This window comes from Oculina patagonica, chromosome 12 (assembly GCF_052425735.1).
Source record: "Oculina patagonica isolate OP01 chromosome 12, crgOcupat, whole genome shotgun sequence".
NCBI classification, from domain to species: Eukaryota; Metazoa; Cnidaria; class Anthozoa; order Scleractinia; family Oculinidae; genus Oculina; species Oculina patagonica.
Window position 1 is genome coordinate 26471398 of NC_135769.1, and position 23790 is coordinate 26495187.

Consider the following 23790-nt stretch of genomic DNA (forward strand, 5'->3'; position numbering starts at 1 on the left):
GTCCTGTGGCGAAATTTTGATGATATTAGTTACCTTCAGTCTGTAAAGGCGATTCTTTTTGGACGGAGGTCATTTCGTATATTTTTGTATAGAAAGGACGTTTCGGTTGCCGGTAAGGTGGGTTAGAGAAAGTTTGAAAAAGGGTTTTGAATTTTCTAAGTCATTTTCATCGACGCTTTGTCAAGTTATTCATGACGTCGTGGAGTTTTTAGTGTATTATACAGGTCTATATATACATGTATGTCGGTACAACGTGAAAATGGTAGGTTTTTTGGCCGTGGTTATTCTGTATATTCGATTAAAATAAGGAGTTGTTTCAAAGGAGTAAAGACGGTTGTGCAAGTCATACAGAAGAAATGGAAAAGTTACCTTTGGTTTGCTTGATGGTGAGTGTGGTTGCGAGCTTTATGTAGGTAATCGTTGGCTGGTTTAGACGAAGGACAAAACGTGCGGTTGTGTGTCTTGCTGGGAGAGACGCTTTTTTTAGGTTTGTAAAAAATTTATGGGGAAGATGGATTATTATCATGGATTGTTGTCAGGCACAGTTAATGGCTAGAGTGTGAAATATTATGGAAATAGCAATATATAAGTAATATATTATATACAGAGTACAATCATTGCTTTTCATTGTAATCACCAGCTGTGAGTACAGTTCACTGAGATTTTTCATTTTAAATAAATAAAAAGTGTATTTCATTATGTACGTCGAGTGACGTTTGGGCCGTGACGTTGTTAGACAAATCACATGGTTCTAGTTAACTTCAAGTGAGTTGCAGAATTTACAAATTGAAGACTTTTATGCCTGAAACAGAAGTACGCGATTGCGTATAGTTCGTGTGTCGATTAAGAACATTTTTATTTTAAAGCAGAAGGCAAATGGACTGAAGCAAGAAGTGTAATTCCTCTACAGATGTGAAGTATTAATAACTGCACGGCAGTTTGTTCTTTGGCTTTTTGTTTACTTTGTTTTATATTTTAGTTGCTTCGCGAGTGTGATGCATTACTCTGTAGAGGTGAAACGTCAGATCAGCTGATAAAGTTGAGTCAGAATCCATGGGTTTTGTTTGAACTATAATCCTTCTTGATAATTGTGAGATGGTTCTTTCTTGTGGATCCATTTCGTTAGTTGTTGCCTTTAATTCTTGTGTACTTGACTTGTTGTGAACCATGTATTTTCTTGCTCTGCAACTGAATAAAATGAGAGAAAGATCCTTTTAAGTTTTAGAACGAAGATAAGAAGATAAGTTGAGTTTGTAGGAGGCTAGTAAATTTCTTTAAGATGAAACCGGCTGACATTTAATATTTTGGTTATCAAGGACTGGATAGCAAATTGATTTTGTTAACAATAGTTAAGTGTCTGAGAATTATGTTGGAGATATAGAGACCTAGAGTTAGGGAATGGAATGGTGTTGTTGAAGGATAACTGCGTTAGAGTATTCCAAATATGTGAGGCAGCGGGGAAGAAGGCGTGTAATCCCAATAAAAGGTACAGTAAAATAGAATAAAAAAGGGGACCAACACAAAAATCAGAAATCAAATAAAATGCGCAACAAAGCACCTGTCCATATATGTGTCCGATAAAAGAGTGTGTACTGTAAAGCAACATTTAGCCCTATTCAGTACTGTCATCTACCATAGGGGGGAGGGGGCTTATATCCGGATGTTTTTTTTGTTTCCATGTAGATGAGCTTATAACTAGACACGATTATAAGCAGGAGCACTTATAACCCTTATTTTTCGGTATGCGTTGATACTGTTGCATACACTGGTGCATCTAATATTAAGTTCCCAAGAAATTGTCAATTTACCACAAAGCTTCCCATACCTTTCACATCCTGATTGATATGCACGTAGCCACTAGTACTATCATCAGGTTACGGTATTTATTCGAATAAGCGCGGCGCTGTTTATTATATTTTTTTGCGACTTAAATGCAGCGCTTATTGGATCGCGAGTGTGGCGCTTATTAAAAAATTGGATGCGCTATCTGTATGGAAATTTTTTGGTGTCACCATTCGTCTACTCCCGGCACTTCCACAAAATGCCACTAAAATTGTAAGTAAGGCCTTCACAAGAATTCTGAATAGTATACCATTCTCACTCATTAATTATGCCGCTCATTGTCCGGCGTGGATAAGGTATGGGGAAAGATTGTGGCCGAGGCAATGAGTGACAGGGTGAGAAAGCACTATAGTTGTCTATTACGTCGCCGAAGGGGAGGTGGGAGGGTCGAAAATTCGCCCGGACTTCCCGGCTTGCGTATCTCTTTCGAAATGCCCCGAAACTAAGCAAAGGGATCTTTAAATACGGCGATTGTGCACGTGGTGATTAAGCATTACCTAACACAACTATCTATAAACAAATGGGGTTATGTAATCCACGCACTTCTGAATTCCGCGTCATAATTATGAATGAGAATAGTATACCATTCTCACTCATTAATTATGCCGCTCATTGTCCGGCGTGGATAAGGTATGGGGAAAGATTGTGGCCTTCGGCTGCTCACGCACCTTGCTGCTTCAGTACAAACTCAAAAGATCTTCACATTTATAGGAAAGAGTACCCCAAAAATACACCTTCTCCCCAAAACTCAAAAATCCCCTCAAACCCCAACCGGTATGCGAGAGGCCCGGCCAGGCTAGTGGGGTTACTTCCCTACACCATAGCATGTATTTCGATCGTGGCTTATAATGAGAGTAGGAGATTCAAGAAAAAACTGCTTCAAGAAATCGCCAATACCTAAGGCGGGCAGATTAAAACCATTGTTGTTACAGAAAGGAAAACGTAAGACAACAAACGAAAAAAGAACAAAAGGGAAAAAACACCACTAGCCAAGCCGGACCAGGAATCCGTCGTAAACGGATTATAGGGCGTAACTGAGATTACCCTTCTGATCGCGACAAGGCCAGTGGAGGGGGTGGACTGTTTAAAATAATTTTTTTTTATAATATTTTGAATTTTAATTTTAAAACTTCTAGCTTGGGGAAAAATAAAGGATAAACATCACTTCCATATATCCCACGTTGTTCGTGTCTAAACGTGGATAAAACATTAAACTCCGTGGATGAAAACGGCCAACCGGCGAGCTTTGAAAATTTAAACACTGAACCTACAGAGATACACAGATCCATAAAACAAACATGCGTGATACCTGTCCAATAAAGTTCCGCACTGGGATGGGTTACGTAACAAACCTTACGTAACCAACTCGTAAACACTTTAAACCTAAGCTCATTAACACTCTTACTGACACCAGTAAGCTCTGAAACAAATGTCCATCAATCGGCAACTACTTGATTTTCTTGACATGCAAGCAAAACAATTCCAGCCAGATATACCGTAACGAAACACTTAGCACACTAACAGTTAAAATACAGGGTGCCCCCCCCCCCCCCACCGGAATGGTCGATACATGATTGTTGCCAAATACCCACAATACACAGTTCAAACTTTAAACAAAACCGACACAAGGCTCCTGCCAACTAAGCTCTACCCACGAGCCAACCTTTAGACTAAAACCGACACGGCGTGTAACAAATTGTGCTAAACGCAAGAGCAAACATTGAGCAACGTAAAGCCGACACACGGCATCTGACAATTTCTGCTCGACACACGACACACGGCATCTGCAAATTTCAGCTCGACACACGAGCGAACGTTTTAGCTGCAGCCGACATACGGCCACTGCCAGTCTCTGCTCGACACACGAGCAAACGGTTAAGCTATTACCAGCCGACACCCGGCGTCTGCCAGTGCCTGCTCGAAACACGAGCGAACGTTTTAGCTACTACAGCCGACACACGGCGTCTACCAATCTCTGCTCGACACACGAGCGAACGTTTTATAGCTACTACAGCCGACCGGGCAGCCGACACACGGCGCCGGCGTCTACCAATCTCTGCTCGACACACGAGCGAACGTTTTAGCTACTACAGCCGACACACGGCGTTTGCCAATCTTTGCTCGACACACGAGCGAACGTAAGCTACTACAGCCGTAGCACATATGGTAATAAATTGCTATAAACAGAACTACGTAGATATAAGTAGTATACTAAGGACAGCGGTTACCTTTCCCGTGGGGAGGAATCTCATTAACGTGGGGAGGAATTAATTAAGTAGGTGACGTCATAGGGGCGTAAGTGACGTCATCAAAAATGGGGCGTAATCTAAAAATAGAAAAATTGCATCATAGGGCGCAAGGTTAGGGGCGTAATCTAAAAATAGAAAAATTGCATCATCGGGGTATAAAAAATGATGAGATCATAATTTTAAAATAGAATAGGGACAGTATGGCCTCCATCTTGTTTATTTTCGCAAAAATAAAATAATATTTTGATATAGGTTGAAGAATCTACATTTAGAAGTCTTTTTAAAGGCAAAATTATCGGTATATTTAAGCTTTGTGGAGCAGCCGACCGAAAAGTCATGGGATCGATTATGTCTCGTTTCCATTCTAACTCGGGCAATAGTTCGAATGTAGCAGGTTGGCGCAATGTTTTGCTGTGAAAGACCAAAGTCACATTTTCATAGTCCCGCATATTTGGATCATCTCTGGTAAGTTTTTGCTTCTAGTCCAAACTAGAATTAAATAACTTCGTGATCCTCAATCAACTAACGCCAAGATTAATTGCACGCAAATTCGCAACAACTTGAACTAGTAATTAGTTTACGAAATCAACAGTTCACTGGCACTTTTTTGTTTAACGAAATTACCTTTGTAAAGTTCAGTGATGTCATAGTTTAATTTTCTACTTCATGGCGGTAGCGGTTTTCAGCATTTCACAGTACAGGCATAAGTACCGATTCATTTCGGTCAAAGTTTTTTTTTTAGCTTTGTAATTATGCAAGTTGTCTTGTCGCATACATTTAGTACTGCTAACATACCGGTAATTGTTTTTAAAACAATGGGAAAGACTCGATGTGTTCTAGTGAACAAAGCATAACCAATTGAAAAGTTAAAACAATAGAGTGAACGCGCTTCAGTAAACACGAGTTTTCGGTTAATAATACGACACTAAACACACAGATTGTAAGTAAAATAAACTTTTATTTCGATCGTTCTACATGACATTACAAGAAAAAAGATAGCAGTTTCATATAAACAAAAACACTTCAGTTCCCAGCTTTATTTTCTTTCTCCGTGGCTCTAGTTTCTTCAAGAAATGATTTCACATTTGGTTCGTCTTCACGTATGTAAATCCACCTTGTTCTACCATTAGAATAATGACTTATTTTGACGGGCCAGTAATTGTGGTAACCATACATGACTGTAGGGATATAGGGATTGTAAGGATTTCGTGCACTTGTATACATTTCGGCAAGGCCAAACCCTTCTGGAAGAGTTTTGAGATAGGGTGCATCTTGCATAAAATTTCGCACAGCAGGCCAGGTGGTTTCAGACCAAACTAGATCAAACAGTTTCGGCTTCGAAGGTTGAGCTGGACATTCTGTGGTTACACATGAGGTTGCTGCCTTGGTATTCTTTGCAGGGTTAATCGTTTCTACTGTTTCCTCTGGTTTCAAGGATTTGTTGATACTCGAGTAAACTCGACAAGAGCCAAAGATATCGCTCAACACCTGTTTGTTCCCTGCGGTGTCCGGTTTATTATCGACAAAGATGTATCCGTATGGTCTCTCCGTTTCCTGATAATAAGCTGCCATGAAACGTTGGCGATTCTTATCAAACATACGTTCAGCAACAATGCCTATTTGTTTCCGATCGCTAGGACTTCGGAAAAGAGCCATGTACTGCGCGTTCCGACTGATGTCGGTGTTGAATTTTCCCTTCGGGAACATATTCTGAAGTAGCAGTATCACACTCGCGTTTCGATGTCGACCCTGAGTGAACAGCCGGGAAACGATCGGGCTCTCGATTGCCTCTGCCATTAAATCATCAAAGATGATAACGTTGTTGTATTTTGGGTCAATGTCTCGTAGATCGTCTTGAAAGTTGGGAAGCCCACGATAAAAGTGAATATCCCTTCCAATCGCGGATTTCATAGCCTGGTATCTTTCTTGCCACTGGCTATAGTACCATGAAATGCGCCGCGGTTTCTTTGTATCGTAGAGTATACGATTCTTTGTTAGAATCTGTTCTACGAAAACTGTTTTCCCTGATTGACTTGGTCCAACCACAAGGAGTGAAAATTTATGGCGAAACATAAAATCTTGATAAGGTTCAGTTGTCAAGGTAACACTAGGAGTCAACTTCTGTCTCTTGGCAGCAGGTACAGGTAGTGGTGTTTGCTTTACTTTAATTGTTCTTTTTCTTGCCTCAGTTATTTCTTTCAGGGAGCTAGAGGAACAACGAGGTAAGACGCTTGTAGGAATATACTCTTTCTTTGGTTCCCAAGTGACTCTGGCTTCTTTTAAGAGTTGTGTCCTTCTGAGCCCGGTTATGTCATGGACAATTTCAAGATGAGAACTCAAATTGATTACACTGGGCTTTTCGCACAACGGACAGATTCGCGGAAACCTTCTCGGCATGATCGCTAGTGTCAAATAAATGAATTCTGTCGGGTTCATTTAATTTATTTCTTTTTTTGGGGGGGGGGGGGAGCAAGCAAACAAAAAATTGCACGAGAGGGGTACAGAAAGGGAGTACATTAGGGGTACAGAGAGGGTACAAGAGGGGTACAGAAAGGGTACAATAGGGGTACAGGAGGGGTACAATAGGGGTACAGAGAGGGTACAAAAGGGGTACAGGGAGGATACAATAGGGGTACAGGAGGGGTACAATAGGGGTACAGAGAGGAGGAGGAGGAGGAGGAGGAGGAGGAGAAGGACAATAACAATAGAATTTTGGTGGTGGTGGTGGCGGCGGTGGTGGTGGTAGTGGAAAACAATAGAAATGCGGTGGTGGTGGTGGCGGAGTTAAACAATAGATTGTGGTGGTGGTGGTGGAGTTGAACTTTACAAAGGTAATTTCGTTAAACAAAAAATTGCCAGTGAACTGTTGATTTCGTAAACTAATTACTAGTTCAAGTTGTTGCGAATTCGCGTGCAATTAATCTTGGCGTTTGTTGATTGAGGATTACGAAGTTATTTAATTCTAGTTTGGACTAGAAGCAAAAACTTACCAGAGATGATCCAAATATGCGGGACTATGAAAATGTGACTTTGGTCTTTCACAGCAAAACATTGCGCCAACCTGCTACATTCGAACTATTGCCCGAGTTAGAATGGAAACGAGACATAATCGATCCCATGACTTTTCGGTCGGCTGCTCCACAAAGCTTAAATATACCGATAATTTTGCCTTTAAAAAGACTTCTAAATGTAGATTCTTCAACCTATATCAAAATATTATTTTATTTTTGCGAAAATAAACAAGATGGAGGCCATACTGTCCCTATTCTATTTTAAAATTATGATCTCATCATTTTTTATACCCCGATGATGCAATTTTTCTATTTTTAGATTACGCCCCTAACCTTGCGCCCTATGATGCAATTTTTCTATTTTTAGATTACGCCCCATTTTTGATGACGTCACTTACGCCCCTATGACGTCACCTACTTAATTAATTCCTCCCCACGTTAATGAGATTCCTCCCCACGGGAAAGGTAACCGCTGTCCTTAGTATACTACTGATATAAAACACACTACGGGATAAACAAACGGATAAGCAAGCGAAAAAGAAAAACACATAAAAATGTTTTAAAATACCGAGTAAACTATTGCTGTACGCGTTGTCCCGCTACTCCGGCATGATGTGGAACTTGCGAAGCGGCAGAGAATGGACATGCAGTGTAAATCTTCTAGTTAAACAGCAGAGGCAGGGTAGGTACAGCCATGAACTTGAGAAAATAAACGACGAAACAAACTAAAGCACGTGGTTGGGCTTCGGCGACGTAGCGCGAGAGTATAAGAAAATTCGCCCGGACTTCCCGGCTTGCGTATCTCTTTCGAAATGCCGCGAAACTAAGCAAAGGGATCTTTAAATACGGCGATTGTGCACGTGGTGATTAAGCATTACCTATATACAAACAAGAGGAAAACATAACTGGCAACACGTGAACAAAAGCAGATTTTAGCGAACAGATGAAATGCTTCCACACACAACAAGAAAAATTTTGTTCGAAACAACACAATGTGCTGCCCCCCTCCCCTCCATGGGTGGCTCCCATAGTAACAAAAATATCAATAACTTCGAGTCCAAATCAACATAACTTGATCTATTTATCATGCTGGAAAACACGGTGCAAAAATGTATTTTTTTTGACGTTTACTGTCTTTTTATACCACAGCTTTGTGCATAACTTAATTCAAATTGCAGATTTTAGGAATGAGAAACTCTGTTAGCCTATAGCCTTCTCAGCCAGCAATCACTACCAAAGAGCTTTATCAATTTCAAGTCTTAAGCAGCTTAACATAAGATTCCAAACAAACCTACAACAAAAATCGCACTTGACGTCAGCTTCATACATGTACCTGAAACTTTTCGATATTACTCTGATGCTCTACCATTATCAAAATTATCAAGGCATGCAAAATTATCAATGTAAAAAAAAGCATCATACAGTACTGCATTGGTAAGACCAGGTTCCAACTTTAAATCCCATCTTGAGCCTAATCCTTTTAGCTTACTATTTTAAAAGGCTAACTTTATAGAATCACTGCAAGTACCCACAATTACTTATACAAATTTTACTCAACATAATGTTTGCTAAGATGTAAATTTTTTTAAAAAAAGGTTAAAAGGCTATAATATGTACAAATAAAAACCGAACGTTTTTTTACTATAACGTCTGTTTTCCACTTTTCTATATTAAAGGAATTTTTTGTAACATTATTATTAATCATTAAGTGAGAAAAAAAGATACAAAATCAAAAATTCTTTATTTTATTGTTGTAGAAGTTGGACCAAATCATCCCCGATGTTTGTTGTTGATAACTAATGATTTAGACAAAAAAATCCCTTCTATTACCCCACCACAGACAACAGGAAACCAAGTGATCTATGGGGAATGGGAAAGGGACACAGCGTGTGCATCTTTAGTTCTCAAAGGGTCAATTACCACAGCACCTGCCCTTCAACGGAGTTTACACCCCACCTTACCCACCCCTACACATGGTCTAACAAAGAATTCAAACAATCATTATCGCTTTTTGCTTCAAGTTGAACATCATATTGTTTCCAGCAGTTAGAAATATTGACATCTGACGCCCTATTTTTTTTATCAGAAAATAATATTTTGCTTAACTGAAGAAAAATGATCCATAATTCCCTCACAGAAGGAATTTTTCCTAAGACCCCCCCCCCCCCCCCACCTCCAACCTGAGGGAACCCTCTGGAAATCTAATTTAGCTTCATACCTTTCCTTACCGTTTTGGCCTTTGAGACCCCTTCCATCACCAGGAATTCCCAATCCCTTCTGTGGAGGAAGTATTGACATTTTCTGTAAACACAATTGAGAAATAAATTATAACAAAAAACAGCCTTGCAATTAAATTCGGCACATGTGACCGGACAAAAAGGCAACATTTCACGCTGATATACTGCTAAATAATAGAGTGAGTAAAGCACTTTCTCTATGCAACATTTTGGTGTATTTGTTTAGTTCCACACTTCCAGTGGCAGTGCAAAAGCCAAACAATATTGGTTACCGTAATGATTCGATTTAGCGCCCTCCTTCCAATAAGCGCCCCCTTCCGAATAAGCGCCCCCTTCGAATGTGTTTTTGTCAATAAGCGCCCCTATTCCAATAAGAGCCTCTATTCTAATAAGTGTCCCATTGTTATGAGCCTCTATTCTAATAACCCCCCTATTGAAAGAACACATCTACAGTTTTGTAAACGCTATCTTGAAGTCAGTAATAAGGCTTCTAATGTTGCATGTAGAGCTGAGCTTGGTCGATTTCCTCTCCTTATCACCATTAATCAAAGAATCCTCAACTATTTGATATATCTCCAAAAAAAGCAACCGGATTCTTTTGTTAGACAGTCTTTTTTAATTTCATTAGAACTTCACACCGCTGGTAAAAATAGTTTTTACTCTAATCTTATGAAGATATCCGAATATTTTAATTTTGGTAATTTTAATCCTGATTTAGTAGACACCGCAAAAGTGACAATGTTTCTGCAGTTAATGAAACAGAAATATATTTCGTATTGGCAGCATACTCTACAGCATTCTCAAAAACTAGAATTTTATAGATCTTTTAAGAACGAATATGCTACCTCCAATTATCTAGAGTTAACTAGGAGAGTTTCTGGTAGGAGAACATTAGCTAAATTACGAATTAGCAATCATAAGTTAATGATCGAACTAGGCAGATATAACAATACGCCCAGACATAATAGGCTCTGCCCGGTCTGTGATTGTAATAAAACCGAAGATGAAATTCATTTTCTCTTTTATTGTTCCAAATATGCAACAATAAGAGATAACTTTTACAAGACAATACAGCCTATCATCTTAAATGTCAGCCAACTACCAGTGCCTGACTTGATTTTAGAATTAATGAATTCTCCCGATCGTTTTGTGACCATGCAATTGATTAAATTTATATCATCTTGTTTTGATTTACGTAACAAAATACTATCAATGTAATTAATTTTATATGAATCATTTTTGTCTTTTCCTATATATTATTATTTTATTATTTTTATTATTATTATTACTAAATAAGTTTACGCTTTTGCAATATTGTAACAAATTTACAGTCATGCAAATAAAGCTTGTTGTTGTTGTTGTATTGTGGATAACCACCCCTATTAAAGTCATCGATGCATTCTCGTTCGCAAAAGGATTGCGGCCTCTGGGGACGAAAATGTCATCAATGTCGAATAGATAAACTCACGAACATTCACCGTACCGAACATGTATATATTTACTGCTAAAATAAACAATTCTTTTAAAAGTAACTGAACTTTCAACAATTTGTTACTGACAGTTTCTGTTATTGTTAGTTATTTCAATATATATTTAAGTTTTGTTTTGAACGTTTGGTTTTTTCTCAAAAAATTAAATAAGTGCCCTGTCTTAATAAGCGCCCTTCCATGAGGTGCCAAAAGTAAATAAGCCCCCCTGGTGCTAAATCGAATCATTTCGGAAATACTATTAGCTGCATGTGCACTTATGAGTTATGCAGGTGCACTGACATGAAAAGTGTATGCCAAAGCATCAACCAATTCATATCTAACCATAAAGTACTGCCATCAATCTGTAGAAATTGTCCAACAGTTCATCGGCTTATTTGAACATAATACATATGGAACATCTGCCATATAAATGCATTTATTAATCATTATTAGCTGTTTTGATGTTATCTGTTCACTCACAAGAATTGTGATAGCTGTCATTTGCATACTGTAGTGAAGCAAGTAATTAACTAAGACACCTTTCAATACTAGTAGAGAGGCTAATTTCTGTATTCTGAAGCTTGAATATCAAGTTTATAAATCATTTTAATGATTTATTAACTTGATATTCAATAATTAAAATTTTTAATGACCTTGACAGTTGTAGTCAACACACCACAAGGTCAAATTATTTAAACAGCAAAGACACAGAAGCACCATTTATCCCATTGACCTCAATAAAAAAAAATCGATTCAGCACTTGAAAATATTCAGTATAATTATTTATAAGGTGGTCAAGGCATGTCATTATCAACTTCACTGGTTTTGATCAGACGGACTAACTAATGGTGAACTTCACTTCCATTTCATCTCTCCCTTCAGGATATCACCTCCATATGACTGACAGCAATAATAATATTAATAAATAAAATATACCAGAAGATATATCATGTTAATTAATAAGTGTTGGATACATGAAAAAGTTAAAAAAAACTTGTATTGAAAATAATTAACTGGTTAGTAACAGCATACAATAACTGCTAGTAACACTTACCTGTTCCTGCCTCCTCCTCAGCCGCCTCGATTTTCTTTCTCCGACGAAGCGAGAACAAAGCGAGCGCGAAGCCCTTGCACGCCCATGTCCCCAAACAAGAGAGAGGCGTCTGGGTACGAGGCCGTACCTGTTCTCCATTTTAAATAACGTTCCGGATAACAACTTTTCCATGGGTATCATGTGGAGCAACATGCCTGTGCTGTAAAGCCAAAATCTCTGTAAGCCATTGCCAGCCCCATTGCCTTTATCTTCACATAAAAAGCAACCTTTTTCTCCCTTCATGTGAGCTAATACAGCCTTTCCAGATTTAGGTATGCAGATGATAGCAGCAGTGTTCCTTGCACCACTTTGTTCCCATCAGTTGTTGAAACTATTATAACTCCTTAAATAAACAAAAACAAAATTGAGTTATTGAAAAAACTTTTCAGTAATTTTCAGTAATAATAATGGGCCAAGTCCATTACCACCACTCCATTAACACAATCACCTACCTACCCTTCAAGTTGACCTGAGCAAATGCTCAGTACCAGTCATTTTCTTGTTTAAAGAACACCTAGCTTTAATATTGTCTCCTTGTGGCTCATTGGTGGCCACATGAATGGAATTACAATGTATTTATGATGAATGAGATGACTACATCAATATATCAAACTCAAATGACAACACTACAGTGTATTGATTCTGTTCTTATCTAAGACAGCTAATTAATATATCTTTTTTGCCTGATCATGTGGAATTACCACTTCAGATAATTTGTGTAGAGACCTAGAATTAGATGGGATTCCAGCTGAGATCCTGCCTAGAACTAGTTAGGATCCCTGGTGGGATCCCCCCTGGGATCAATGCACAGCTAAAATTCCACGTGGAATTAGCAGCAGGTATCTCGAGTTGGATCCCACCTGGAGTAATTAGCAGGATCCTAGGTGACACCCCACCCAGGTCATTTTAGAATCCTTTAGGCAGCATCCCACGTGGGATGAACATACAGCAACCCAAGAAGGACACAATCTCACCTTGCATTTTTACGTGAGTTCACCTGTCAAATATTCTTTTTAAATTTTCACAAGTCTAAATAACACCTTTAAAAAAACAAACAATTAAGTATAGTAAATATCTTGAAAGCACCACAATTGAGAAGGTAAGATAAAGAATTCATTTCACAGCTACCAACAATGTTATCATCCCTTATCCAGGGCTGTCATTAAGGGCTGTAACCCGTAACACCTGTTACGGCTGATCATGAGCTCACTCAATGTTACAGGTAAACATTTTGATTGGTGTTACTTTACAAGTTGCATTCAGAATGAAATGCTACGGGTGATAACTTCAATGTTTGGCTGCATAAAAACTTAAATATATGACAGTCCTGCAAGTTATCGTCATCCACCTTTACACTTGATTGGTATAAGTATTTTACAAAGGAGTTCCATGGTGGGAGAACATAAGAGGCAGGGGAGTCCCCCCACTCACTTTTCTCCCAGGTACCTGAGATTTTACTTTCTTTCACTTGCATAACAAGTGAATGGCCTGCTAATGCCTGAGGGGAAGGGAGGAAAAAAAATCACTGGTCACAGTGCATACAAACAAAACAACACTAAACAAGAAACCCACTAAATGCAGTGAATTTTTCCACACACGAGTACTATGTATACACATGAACACAACACCAAAAAACCTTGCTGTAGTGATCTACAATTTACAGTTCTGTGATACCCATATTTTGAACGACGACTTCCACCGGGTTAGTAAAGACAGTCTATTATAAGGGGTCATACAGCAGGTCGTCACAAAAGTGCGAGGCAGCAAGGTGTGCGATCCATTCTAGTAAGCCAGCTAAATAGCAGATCAGTTAGCTTAAATATAGCACTCCGATTAACCTTTTCATTTGGAGTAGGTATTTTTGCCTCATATACCTCGCTGCCATGCCTCACACGCCTTGCTGCTTGCACATGAGGGCCTGTTTATATATAGTTCCAGAATGACATATTTCGGAACAAGTTCACAATGAAGTTCGTTGACTGCATACATTCCACATGACATAATCGACCAGCTCAACCAAAGTCGTTTTCACGTGCGTAGTTTTCACTCAAGATCAAAACAAGATGGCGCATGTTTTGCGCAAACATGTTATTTTTAATGCTCATGATGGCTATATCTGCAATTTTAACAAGCAATTTGACCATAGGGCTGCTTCTTCGGGCTAATAAACAGTAAACGCTATAATTAACATTTTTTTGCTCTGAGTTCAAACTGTGACCTCTGTATAATAAATAATTAATAATAAATAATTTACTTATATTGCGCAATTATCAATTTAAAAATTTTCAATTGCGCATTACAATATAGTTAAAAAAAAAACTAACAATTTAAAATTTAAATTCACAAGCTAAAAAAAGATTAAAATGTATATGACTATAAAAAGAAATGTACAATTAAAAAGCTTTTAAAAATAAAAAGGTCTTGATGGCTTTCTTGAAACTTTGCATGTGGTTTCACAAGAAGCGGTTTCATCTCAGAATCAAATTCATTTAAAAACCAGAATGAACTCATTCGGGAATGACTTGACTTTTGTCTTGGTATTATGTAAACAGATAGAGTGAAATATATCGGGATGGGATTAACTTGTTCCGGAATGAGTCATTCATGAATCATGTAAACAGGCCCTAAAACTCTCACACAGCAGCAAACCGCCAGGTTTTTTCTTTTTAAAGAACAAATTGCTTGTATCGGTGTATGACCAATATTCAATAGGCTATCGGTTTTTAAACAACTTCATTCCATTTCGTAGCACATCTATATGTAGCGACTATAATGGGAGAATGCACCATCATGAACTAAGGCAACTATTTTTAGCCATGCAATATCAGCTTCATGCAGTTTCAAAAATTATTTCCGTTTTGTAGCAAGTTCCCCGAGCTTATAAACAGATTTGAAGCAAACGGATATCAGTAACAATTAACCCTCTTTATCTTTATATCACCTTCAATGTTGCACACAGTAGCCAAAATAACTTTGCCTCCAAAAAGCGAACAAAGGGTAAAAGAAATATGTTAAGCTTATTTCAGTAATTTTCTGGCCAAACAAAACCAGATCTAGCAAACACAGCCAAAAACGTAAACCACGCATTTCTTCCAAAAATATACATAATGCAATGCCGATAAAATGCTCTTAAAGAACCAAAAACAATAACCCGACGACCATTGCTTTGAGTATTCTTACTTAACTAAACAGTTCAAGTTGTTTTAATCGGATCGCCGGTCCAAAATCAAAGCGAAAGCTGGCAATAAACGTCAATAAACATAGGAACGCGCAAACTACATTCTATTATAAACACATGTCATACCTGAACTCGTCTCTCATCACCGTCTGCCTTCAGTGCACAGCCTATTTCAACCTCCTCTCACAAGAAATTCTTCCTGTCATCCTTTATACAAAATTCTTTTTTGGTTCATTTGGATTCCAAACGCACATTCAGGCTGCGACTCGCCATTCTCGTCCCCAGAGTCCACGATTCCTCTAGTCTCCGACGGTCAAATATGTCCGCTATTATTCAAAATGGCGTTTTTTGAACAACTTTTTCAATCTTTTCGTCCCGAAAACTTCGCATTCACCTGCTTCCTCCCCTGTCATCCAACTCATTCCTAGCGTTCCTCCTAATTCTACACAACATAACATGACGTCTCTCCTTTTCCTTCAAAATATACGCAAAAAACAAAACCCTCATTAACGAAACAACAGGGAGAATGAGGTATAAATTGTATAATGAGCTACCGAATCTATGAACTGGACTAAACGCCCAGTTAATTACGCGGACTTGAATCAACAACAACAACACACTTTATTTGCATTCCCAATTACAAATGGTATTGCAAAAGTATAGGAAAATAATGATAATAATAATAATACGAATTACATCTAAAGATATGTAAGGGCAAGTAATAGGATCAACTAATTGACAATTGTTGCGATTGTCGATTCATTTCTTAGTGCAAAAGCTTCATGAATGAAGTAACCTAATTTTTTGCAGAGAAAGGCATCTATATTATTATATTAAAGAGAAATATAATTTTTTGATTGGCATCTAAAGAACTAAAATCAGAATAATTACTAACAATGTAGTCTATTAGAGATTTTCTAATTGTATCATATCTACTACAATTAAGTACAAAATGTTCTTCGTTTTCAATTTCATTTGAGCTGCAGTTTTGACAGATTCTCAAATGCTCAGGAAGTTTAGGATAAGAATGTCTACCAGTTTCAATTCGTAGGTTATGGTTGCCTACTCTAAGTTTTGCTACTGCCCGTCGATGTTTAAGATTTGTAATTAGTTCTAGTGAGTTAGAGGGAGTAACATCTGTTTTGAAAGTAGAGTAAAATTTCAGTTTTTTGTTACATCTAATCAATTCATGTTGATGCATTTCTAAACCAGTTTTAAAGTTTTCGATTATTTTGGATTGACACTGTTTAGTTTTTAATCTATCTCCTTTTATATCAATCATAGTTTGTAGATCAGTAGAGAAATCGGTACCATATTGTTTAAGTATATCATAGATGGAGAGCATAAAGCATTTTTTTCCAGAGTCTGCCAGTTGAGTTGAAATTTGAAGGCATTGTCTGGCAACGCTTGAAGTCGGAAGGTTTAGTAAGTGAAGCCAAAACTTGAGTATATTAGAGAAAATAGTTAGTTTGAGAGGGAGTCTTCCGGTTTCATTTCTTGCTGCGACATTCGATGCTCTTCTATTAAGGCAAAGATAAGATTTGTAAAATTGCGATTGAAAGCGTTCGATAGGATCTTTCTCCCATTTGTTAAGGTTGAGGCTATCATATGCCCCCCATATTTCTGAACCATATAAAAGAACGGGTAGAAAGACAGCATTAAATAAGAAATTACATTTGGATATAGAGAGTTTGTTGAATTCAATATACCTTTTAAATGCAAATACTGAACGTCTAGATTTTTCGACTAAACTCTTTTTTGAGAAGGTGAAACTACCATTCGAGCTTAATATTGTTCCCAGGTAGGTGTAATCTGGGGTATTAATAATTTGGTTTCCATTTAAAAAGAAAGAATATTTTTCCCGGGTGCTTTTACGGTTCTGCTTTTGAAAAATTAAAACTTTTGTTTTCCGAAGATTTATTTTCAACAGCCATTTTTGTACGTAATTTTGGAGTGTGTCGATTTGCTTTTGAAGACCTGAAGCACTTTGAGATATAAGGACTAGATCATCTGCATAAAATAGACAATTAAGTGGATCTCCATTTGGTAGGGTAATTGCGTCTGTATCACGAGAGTTATCTAGAGTAAAAGGAAAGTCGTTTAAATATAGATTGAATAGTAGAGGAGACAGAATACATCCTTGTCTTACACCCCTGTTGTAATTAAAGAATTGGGTCCTACGATTTCCGCACTTTATGGCGCATTTGGATCTAGAGTACATATCTGAAATCAGTTGATAAAAGTGTCCACCTAGTTTATAGGTAATCAGCTTTGAAAGTAAACCATCATGCCATATAGAGTCAAAAGCTTTTTGAAAATCAACAAAACAGCAAAATAATTTTCCCTTATTTGCATTAGTTACATATTTGTCAATAAGAGTTCGTAAAGAGAAAATGTGATCCGATGTCCGAAATCCCTCTATGAAACCAATTTGTGAGGGATGTAATAGATTTTTGTTTTTGGTGAGATTTTGTAGTCTATTATTTAAAAGGGCTGTAAATAGTTTACCAAGGCAACTAGTCACGCAGATGCCCCTGTAATTAGTTGGATTTGACTTTTCCCCTGATTTAAAGATAGGTGTATAATAAGTCCCATGGACCAACAATCAGGAAACATTCCTTCATCAAGAATAAGATTAAAGAGTCTTTTCAGTGAGGTCATCAATAGGTGGCCGCCACTTTTTAACATTTCATTTCGTATTCGGTCTGTACCAGCCGCCTTCTTGTTCTTTAGTTTTTTAATGCCGTTTCTTATTTCACTCTCCGTAAAAGGATTGTCAAGTTCATTATAATGCAATAGAGACTGTTGATTACGTTTTAGTTCTTCTATAACAGTCTCCTGTGTTTTGGAAAAGGTTTCTTCACTTGGAGCAGAGTGTAGTTGTTGGAAGTGTGTTAACAGTTCGTCTACAGGGACATTTGAATCAGCTGTATTGGAAGCCGATTTTGACATGGTTTATAAAGTGGACCAAAATTGTGTGGGGTCATTTGTTTTGACGAGTTCTTGTATTTGAGTATCTTGGTATCTTTGCCTTTTATGTTGTAACATGGATTTCGTCTCTTCATCATGAGGATACGTCTGCTTTTTGTTCGAAATACGTCTCAAACGTTTTCGTAAATTTTTGCAATCTTTATCAAACCAGACTTTATCAAACGGTTGTTTAGCTTTGCGAATATTTGCGAAGTCGTCAATACTGTTTGCTAAGAACGATTAAATTTATGAAGACAAAGCATTCTGATAAAGCAAAATGGTTTTTGAACAGAATTGTGGTTTGCTTCACTTGCCCCAGTCATTCAACGCTGTTAGTGATCTTGGCATCCCCTGAGGGGATGCCAAGATCACTAGGGATCTTGGTACGGGGGTGCCTAAAATTGGGGGATGCCAAGATCACTGAAGCTGAGCAACCTCTCGTCCCCAGGGCCTTCTCGGTGACGAGTGTTTTTTTCCAGTTCCTAGGCCTCTATTTTCGTCGCGGTCAACTCGTTTCGGATCACGTGGTCCCGGATACGTCACCGAAACGAGTGGTGACGTCAGTAATACCGCGAAGGCCTGCGAAAAAAGCCGTACAGGAACTAGGCAAGCGGCAAATGAGATTTGGGCTGGTGAAAAAAAGTGATACACCGTTAGGGAATATCTCAGGCCTCAAGATCAATAACACAAAAACCGAGGGTATGTGGATTGGTTCATCCAAAGAAAACAAAGCACAACCGTTTGGCATTAAATGGCCTAACCAGCCAATTAAAGCACTGGGGGTGTACTTCACGTACGACCCAAAACTATTAAAAGAAAAGAATTTCATTGAACGTTTGGATAGTATTAAAAAACTTATCCAAATCTGGTCCTCTAGAGGTTTATCTGTGTACGGCAAGGTTACAATCATCAAATCCTTTCTTATTCCAAAATTTGTTTATGTTTGCTCGGTATTGCCTACACCTAAAGAATTAGTGAAAGAATTGAATCAACTGCTGTTTAAATTTTTATGGAATGGGACGGATAAGGTCACCCATGTTTCGGCAATAAATAAATACGAGGAAGGTGGTATAAAAATGATTGATTTAAATTGCATGATCAAGTCTTTAAGGCTGGCATGGATAAAACGCATATTTAATGACAACAACGGAACATGGAAATCATATCTAAACCACTTGCTGGATCCCATGGGAGGTTTTTTCTTTTTAAATTGCAACTATGATATAAAGGATTACAACATCTTCTCTCAGTTCTACAGTGAAATGCTCTCATGGTGGTCGGAGTTTCGTGATTCCTTTGCCTCTCAACGAGATTGGCAAAATATTACTTGGAATAATAAGGAAATTCGTATTGAAAAAAGACCAGTCTTCTACAAAAAGTATTTTGAGGCGGGCGTGATTCGTATCCAAGACCTACATTTTGATTCAAATATAAACGATGCACTCAGCCACTGGTCAGACAAGATAACCAATATTAGTTATTTGCAATGGACTGGCCTTCGCCATTCTATACCGCCCTTTTTAAAGAATATTATTTCCTGTCCATCTTTAGCTCCTCCATCCTTCTTTATTTGACGATAACATCTTTGACGTCAAAAAAAAGAAATCAAAAGACTATTACTCACTTCTTGTTCGCAAAATAGCACAATTTCCTAATATCATAAACAAACTGCAGAACGATTTTAACTTTTCTATCGATCAGCTGAGACAAATCTTTAGTCTGCCACACTCTGTTGTACTTGAATCTTATGTAAAAGGATTTCAATTCAAAGTGCTCAACTCTATTCTATACACTAATTCAAAATTACACAAAATAGGCTTTAAAACAGACGACCTATGTTCATTTTGCAAGGCAGAACCGGAAACCTTGTACCACCTTCTTTATCAATGCTCCTTTGTTAAACGATTCTGGAGTGAGTTTCAAGGTTACTGGCACCAAATCTCAAATCAGCAGGTTCATCTTTCCCTCCAAGATGTTTTATTTGGAATATTATCCAAACCATGCCCTTTACTCAACTTACTGAACTATTTTATAATCATTGGAAAACTACTTATATGGGACTGCAGAAGATGCCAAATTCAACCCACAATTCAAGGATTTCGTACTAAAATTGCCATTAAATATGAAACGGAAAGTAAGATCAAAAAGAAAGATTATTTTAAAAAAAAATGGGTACTAATCCCAAATTAATTTATGTAATTTCCTTTTTTGTTAGTCACGTAGATGGCATCATTATTTTTGAACTATTTGAACAGCATGACAACTGTAACTGTCTTTTTTTTTTCTTTCTTCTTTTTTAGATATTCTCCTATCTGTTGTATCTCTTAATATTCAAGCTTTGTAGTATTGTTAGTATTAATTTTTGTGAGCAATGTAATCGCGTTTGTATCTTTCATGTTAATAATCTATAAGTAAATAATTTCGGTACTGTTAGTTAATATTATAAGTGTGTTCGTCATCATCGTATTTTGTAGAGTTGTTATCGTAAGCTAACTATATATTTATCTATGATCGTAAGTTATTTGTAGGTAATTTATTCTTCTGTAAGTAACTTTAATGTAAGCAGCGTATATCACTGTAACTTATTTTTTTGTTAGCAATTATTCTAGTCTTGTAGTATTGTTAGTACGTTTAACGGTTATAATGGACAATGTTTACGCGCTTCATGTGAATTGTCGATACTGTTAGTTATTTTAGTACGTTTTGTAATTGTTGTGTCAAATGCAGACTAATAATAAAAAAATAAAAAAAAATTAAAAAAAATAAAAAAATACACCGTTAGGGCTTTCCACAAGTTGCTCGAGATTTCCCAAAAAGTTGCCCGTAATTTCTCAAAAAGTTGCTCAAAAGTTGCTCCAAAAATTCAAAAAAAGTTGCTTCTGATAATAAAAGTTGCTCGCGTGAACTTGCTCCAAAAAATCCAAAACGCTACTTCTAATCAAGAGAATTTCTCTAAGGCTACGTTTACACGGGACCGGTCCGGAACTGTTCCGAACCGAACCGGACCTGTTTACATGAAACCATTTGGAACCGATCCAGGTGTTTACACGGGACCGTTCTGGAACCGGTCCGGAACGGATCCATAACTGGACCTGCAAAATAGCAGGTCCAGTTTTGGATCCGTTCCGGACCGGTTCCAGAACGGTCCCATGTAAACAGAAGGCGCGTTTACACAACAGAGAAATTTGGCTACGGACCCGTCAAAAATTGGTGCGGACCAGACAACTTTTGCAGGGAAACAGTCAAATCAAAACGGGGCCATAGGCGCCTATGGCCCCGTTTTGATTTGACTGTTTCTCTACAAAAGTGGTTAGGTACGGACCAATTTTCTTACGGTCCGCACCAATTTTCTAACGAGTCCGTTGCCACACTTCTCTGTCGTGTAATCGCACCTAGAAGGCCTATCCGGTCCGAAAATCGGACCGGATCCGTTCCGGACCGGTCCCGTGTAAACGTAGCCTAAATATATGCTAATTTCCCTTTGAGGGTAAGTTTTCTAAGCCGTTTTATGCAATTTTACAGCAAAAAAAGTATCTAAAAAACATATTAAGGGGAAAATTTATTGAATAACAAGGATTTCTTTAACTGAGAAAAATCGTGAAGATATCAATGACGTCATTTTTGCTGACGAATTTTTTTAATGTTTTAATGTAAAATGAGCCGAAAGTTGAAATGTCTTCAGATGTTCCTCGAATGTCTTCGGCAGTCTGGAAATTGCCGAAAATGCAACAAGTTGCTCGAGAGGACAAAAGTTGCTCGAAGGAGAAAAAGTTGCTCGAATCATTTATTTACTCTGAGAGTACTACGTGATTGCGTGATGCAGTTAAATGTGTGTGTTCATTGACATAATGTGATTTGCGCGATGCAGTCGTTGTGTCACCCACAAATGACCACTGCTCACCATTAGAGTTCTCAGTAGCTCAGTGGTTAGAGCGTCGACTAGTGTACGGAAGGTCGTGGGTTAGTCCCATCTGTGAACTCAGAATTTTTTTCTGAGTTCATTCTCTCCACACATCAATCCATTATTATGAATCATGAAAAGTTGCCAAAAAGTTGCCGAGCAACTTGTGGAAAGCCCTAAACCCCGTTAATACGGACACCGTCACACCAAAGGGACGGCCGAAATTGTCCGTATTAAGCGGGGTCTCAGAAAAAAGTCACGGACACATGCTTTATCGACACAAAGACGGAGGCAACAGAGTAACAGAACGTTGTTTAATCGCACTGTAACTGTAACAAATTCAAACTGTGAACTCTCTGAGGAAAACTAATAGTTTTTGCAAAAACCTTACGATCTAGTCAGACACTCGAACTAAACTCAACAGTGGAATTATGTGAAAATGTCCCAACTTGAGTATATACCTGTACAAGAAACGCATTTGAACAGCAACCGAACGTTTTCTTTAAATATAATGTAAATATATATAGATAAACGAAGTTTATAGTTTAGATATTTTAAGGATGTATATAAATTTTATTCTGTAATTAACTAATTTAAGTACACGACCCCACCAGCTCTGCTGATTAATTTATCGTGTTTAAATAAAATGATTCATTCATTCATTCATTCATTCATTCATTCATTCATTCATTCATTCATTCATTCATTCATTCATTCATTCATTCATTCATTCATTCATTCATTCATTCATTCATTCATTCATTCATTCATTCAAATAAAGTTACCTTTGTAACTGAAACTCTGACCGTAAACGTTCTTAAACTTTACAAACTAGTACTCATTTGAAAAAGTCGGTAACTTTACTTTGCACGGAAGCTTTTAGCTTGCGATTCAACCAGGCGGACTGAATATTCGACAAAACCTTTGCAAGTCACACTAATAAGCCATTCTTTGTAATAAAATCGTCTTAAATCGTCGAAATCTGTCATTTTTTGACCATGGTGAAGTTACAAATAATCGCGACGATGAAAATTGAGAGTGCACAGATAAACTTAGCCTGCGTAGCAGGCGCCGTATAGTTTCTAGCGCGCGTATGGCAGAAACGCGAAAGGCGCGAGAGGGCCACACGAGGAAAAAATCGAGGAGGCGCCTGCCCGGAAACCCACCGAAACGTGTTTGCCGCCCACAATTAAATTCAATTAAAATTTTGTCGCGGGAGCGAAATCTTAAACCGTGTTCGCAGAATAAAACCAACATAGCGCCAATTTCGCCATGTGAGCGGTCGAGCAATGGCTTCGAAGCCGTCGAAATGCGGCCGAAAAAGGAACGAAAATCAAACTTTCTGCTGTCTTTGCTCGAAAAACTTGAGGATTACTTACGGCCAGTGTGGTGAGAAAGCAGGATTCGCTTCGTATTTCAATCTGTTTAAGCCATCGGGATGCAAGAATATTAGTACGTAGTGCAAGTGCGACAAGTCTCGGGCCGAGAAGATCGGGATACAAGCTGAAAAACGTGAGGGACTTTCAGATATAGTTTGTAGACCAAAAAATAGTTTTGACTATTTGCTCTGCAAATTGAAGAAGAAGAAGAAGAAGAAGAAATATCGTTTATTATTAAAAAACTTTTACACTTGGCAGTCCTTAGACTGAATTACGTGTAAATGAATAAAAACTATATATATTACAAGATTTAAAAAATATTAAAAGCTATTTACATTAAAATATATTAAAAACTATTAAAAACGATCTATACAATGTAATTTAAACTATTGTCTATAATAAAAGAATTTTTAAAACGGTCCGTTTTACAAACAGGCGTGTTAAACACTCTCTTGATCCGA

The 23790-nt window shown here is 37.8% G+C and overlaps 1 protein-coding gene across 3 annotated transcripts; it reads right to left on the reverse strand.

The window, feature by feature from the left end:
• Window positions 1–831: 831 nt before the first annotated feature.
• LOC144631959 (uncharacterized) lies at window positions 832–15653 on the reverse strand. Of its 3 annotated transcripts, XM_078490548.1 has the most exons (5): window positions 15206–15653; window positions 12876–12941; window positions 11863–12244; window positions 9321–9403; window positions 832–1188 (listed from the first exon to the last, which is right to left on the reverse strand). In XM_078490548.1, exons 3-5 carry the CDS (start codon window positions 12142–12144, stop codon window positions 969–971), a joined length of 585 nt encoding a protein of 194 aa, XP_078346674.1. In that variant the 5' UTR covers window positions 12145–12244; window positions 12876–12941; window positions 15206–15653; the 3' UTR covers window positions 832–968. The 3 variants fall into 3 exon arrangements, with proteins under 3 accessions (XP_078346674.1, XP_078346675.1, XP_078346673.1); XM_078490549.1 differs by lacking the exon at window positions 12876–12941 and having other exon boundaries at window positions 9331–9403; XM_078490547.1 differs by lacking the exon at window positions 12876–12941.
• Window positions 15654–23790: the final 8137 nt, after the last annotated feature.

Bases quoted from the DNA above. Each gene is read 5' to 3' on its own strand.
- LOC144631959 (XM_078490547.1), bottom strand. From the start codon at position 12,144: ATGAAGGGAGAAAAAGGTTGCTTTTTATGTGAAGATAAAGGCAATGGG. The intron at 9,404-11,862 runs GTAAGTGTTACT...TTGTGTTTACAG, and splicing joins TGAGGAGGAGGCAGGAACAG to AAAATGTCAATACTTCCTCC. The intron at 1,189-9,320 runs GTATGAAGCTAA...CATTTTATTCAG, and splicing joins GGCCAAAACGGTAAGGAAAG to TTGCAGAGCAAGAAAATACA.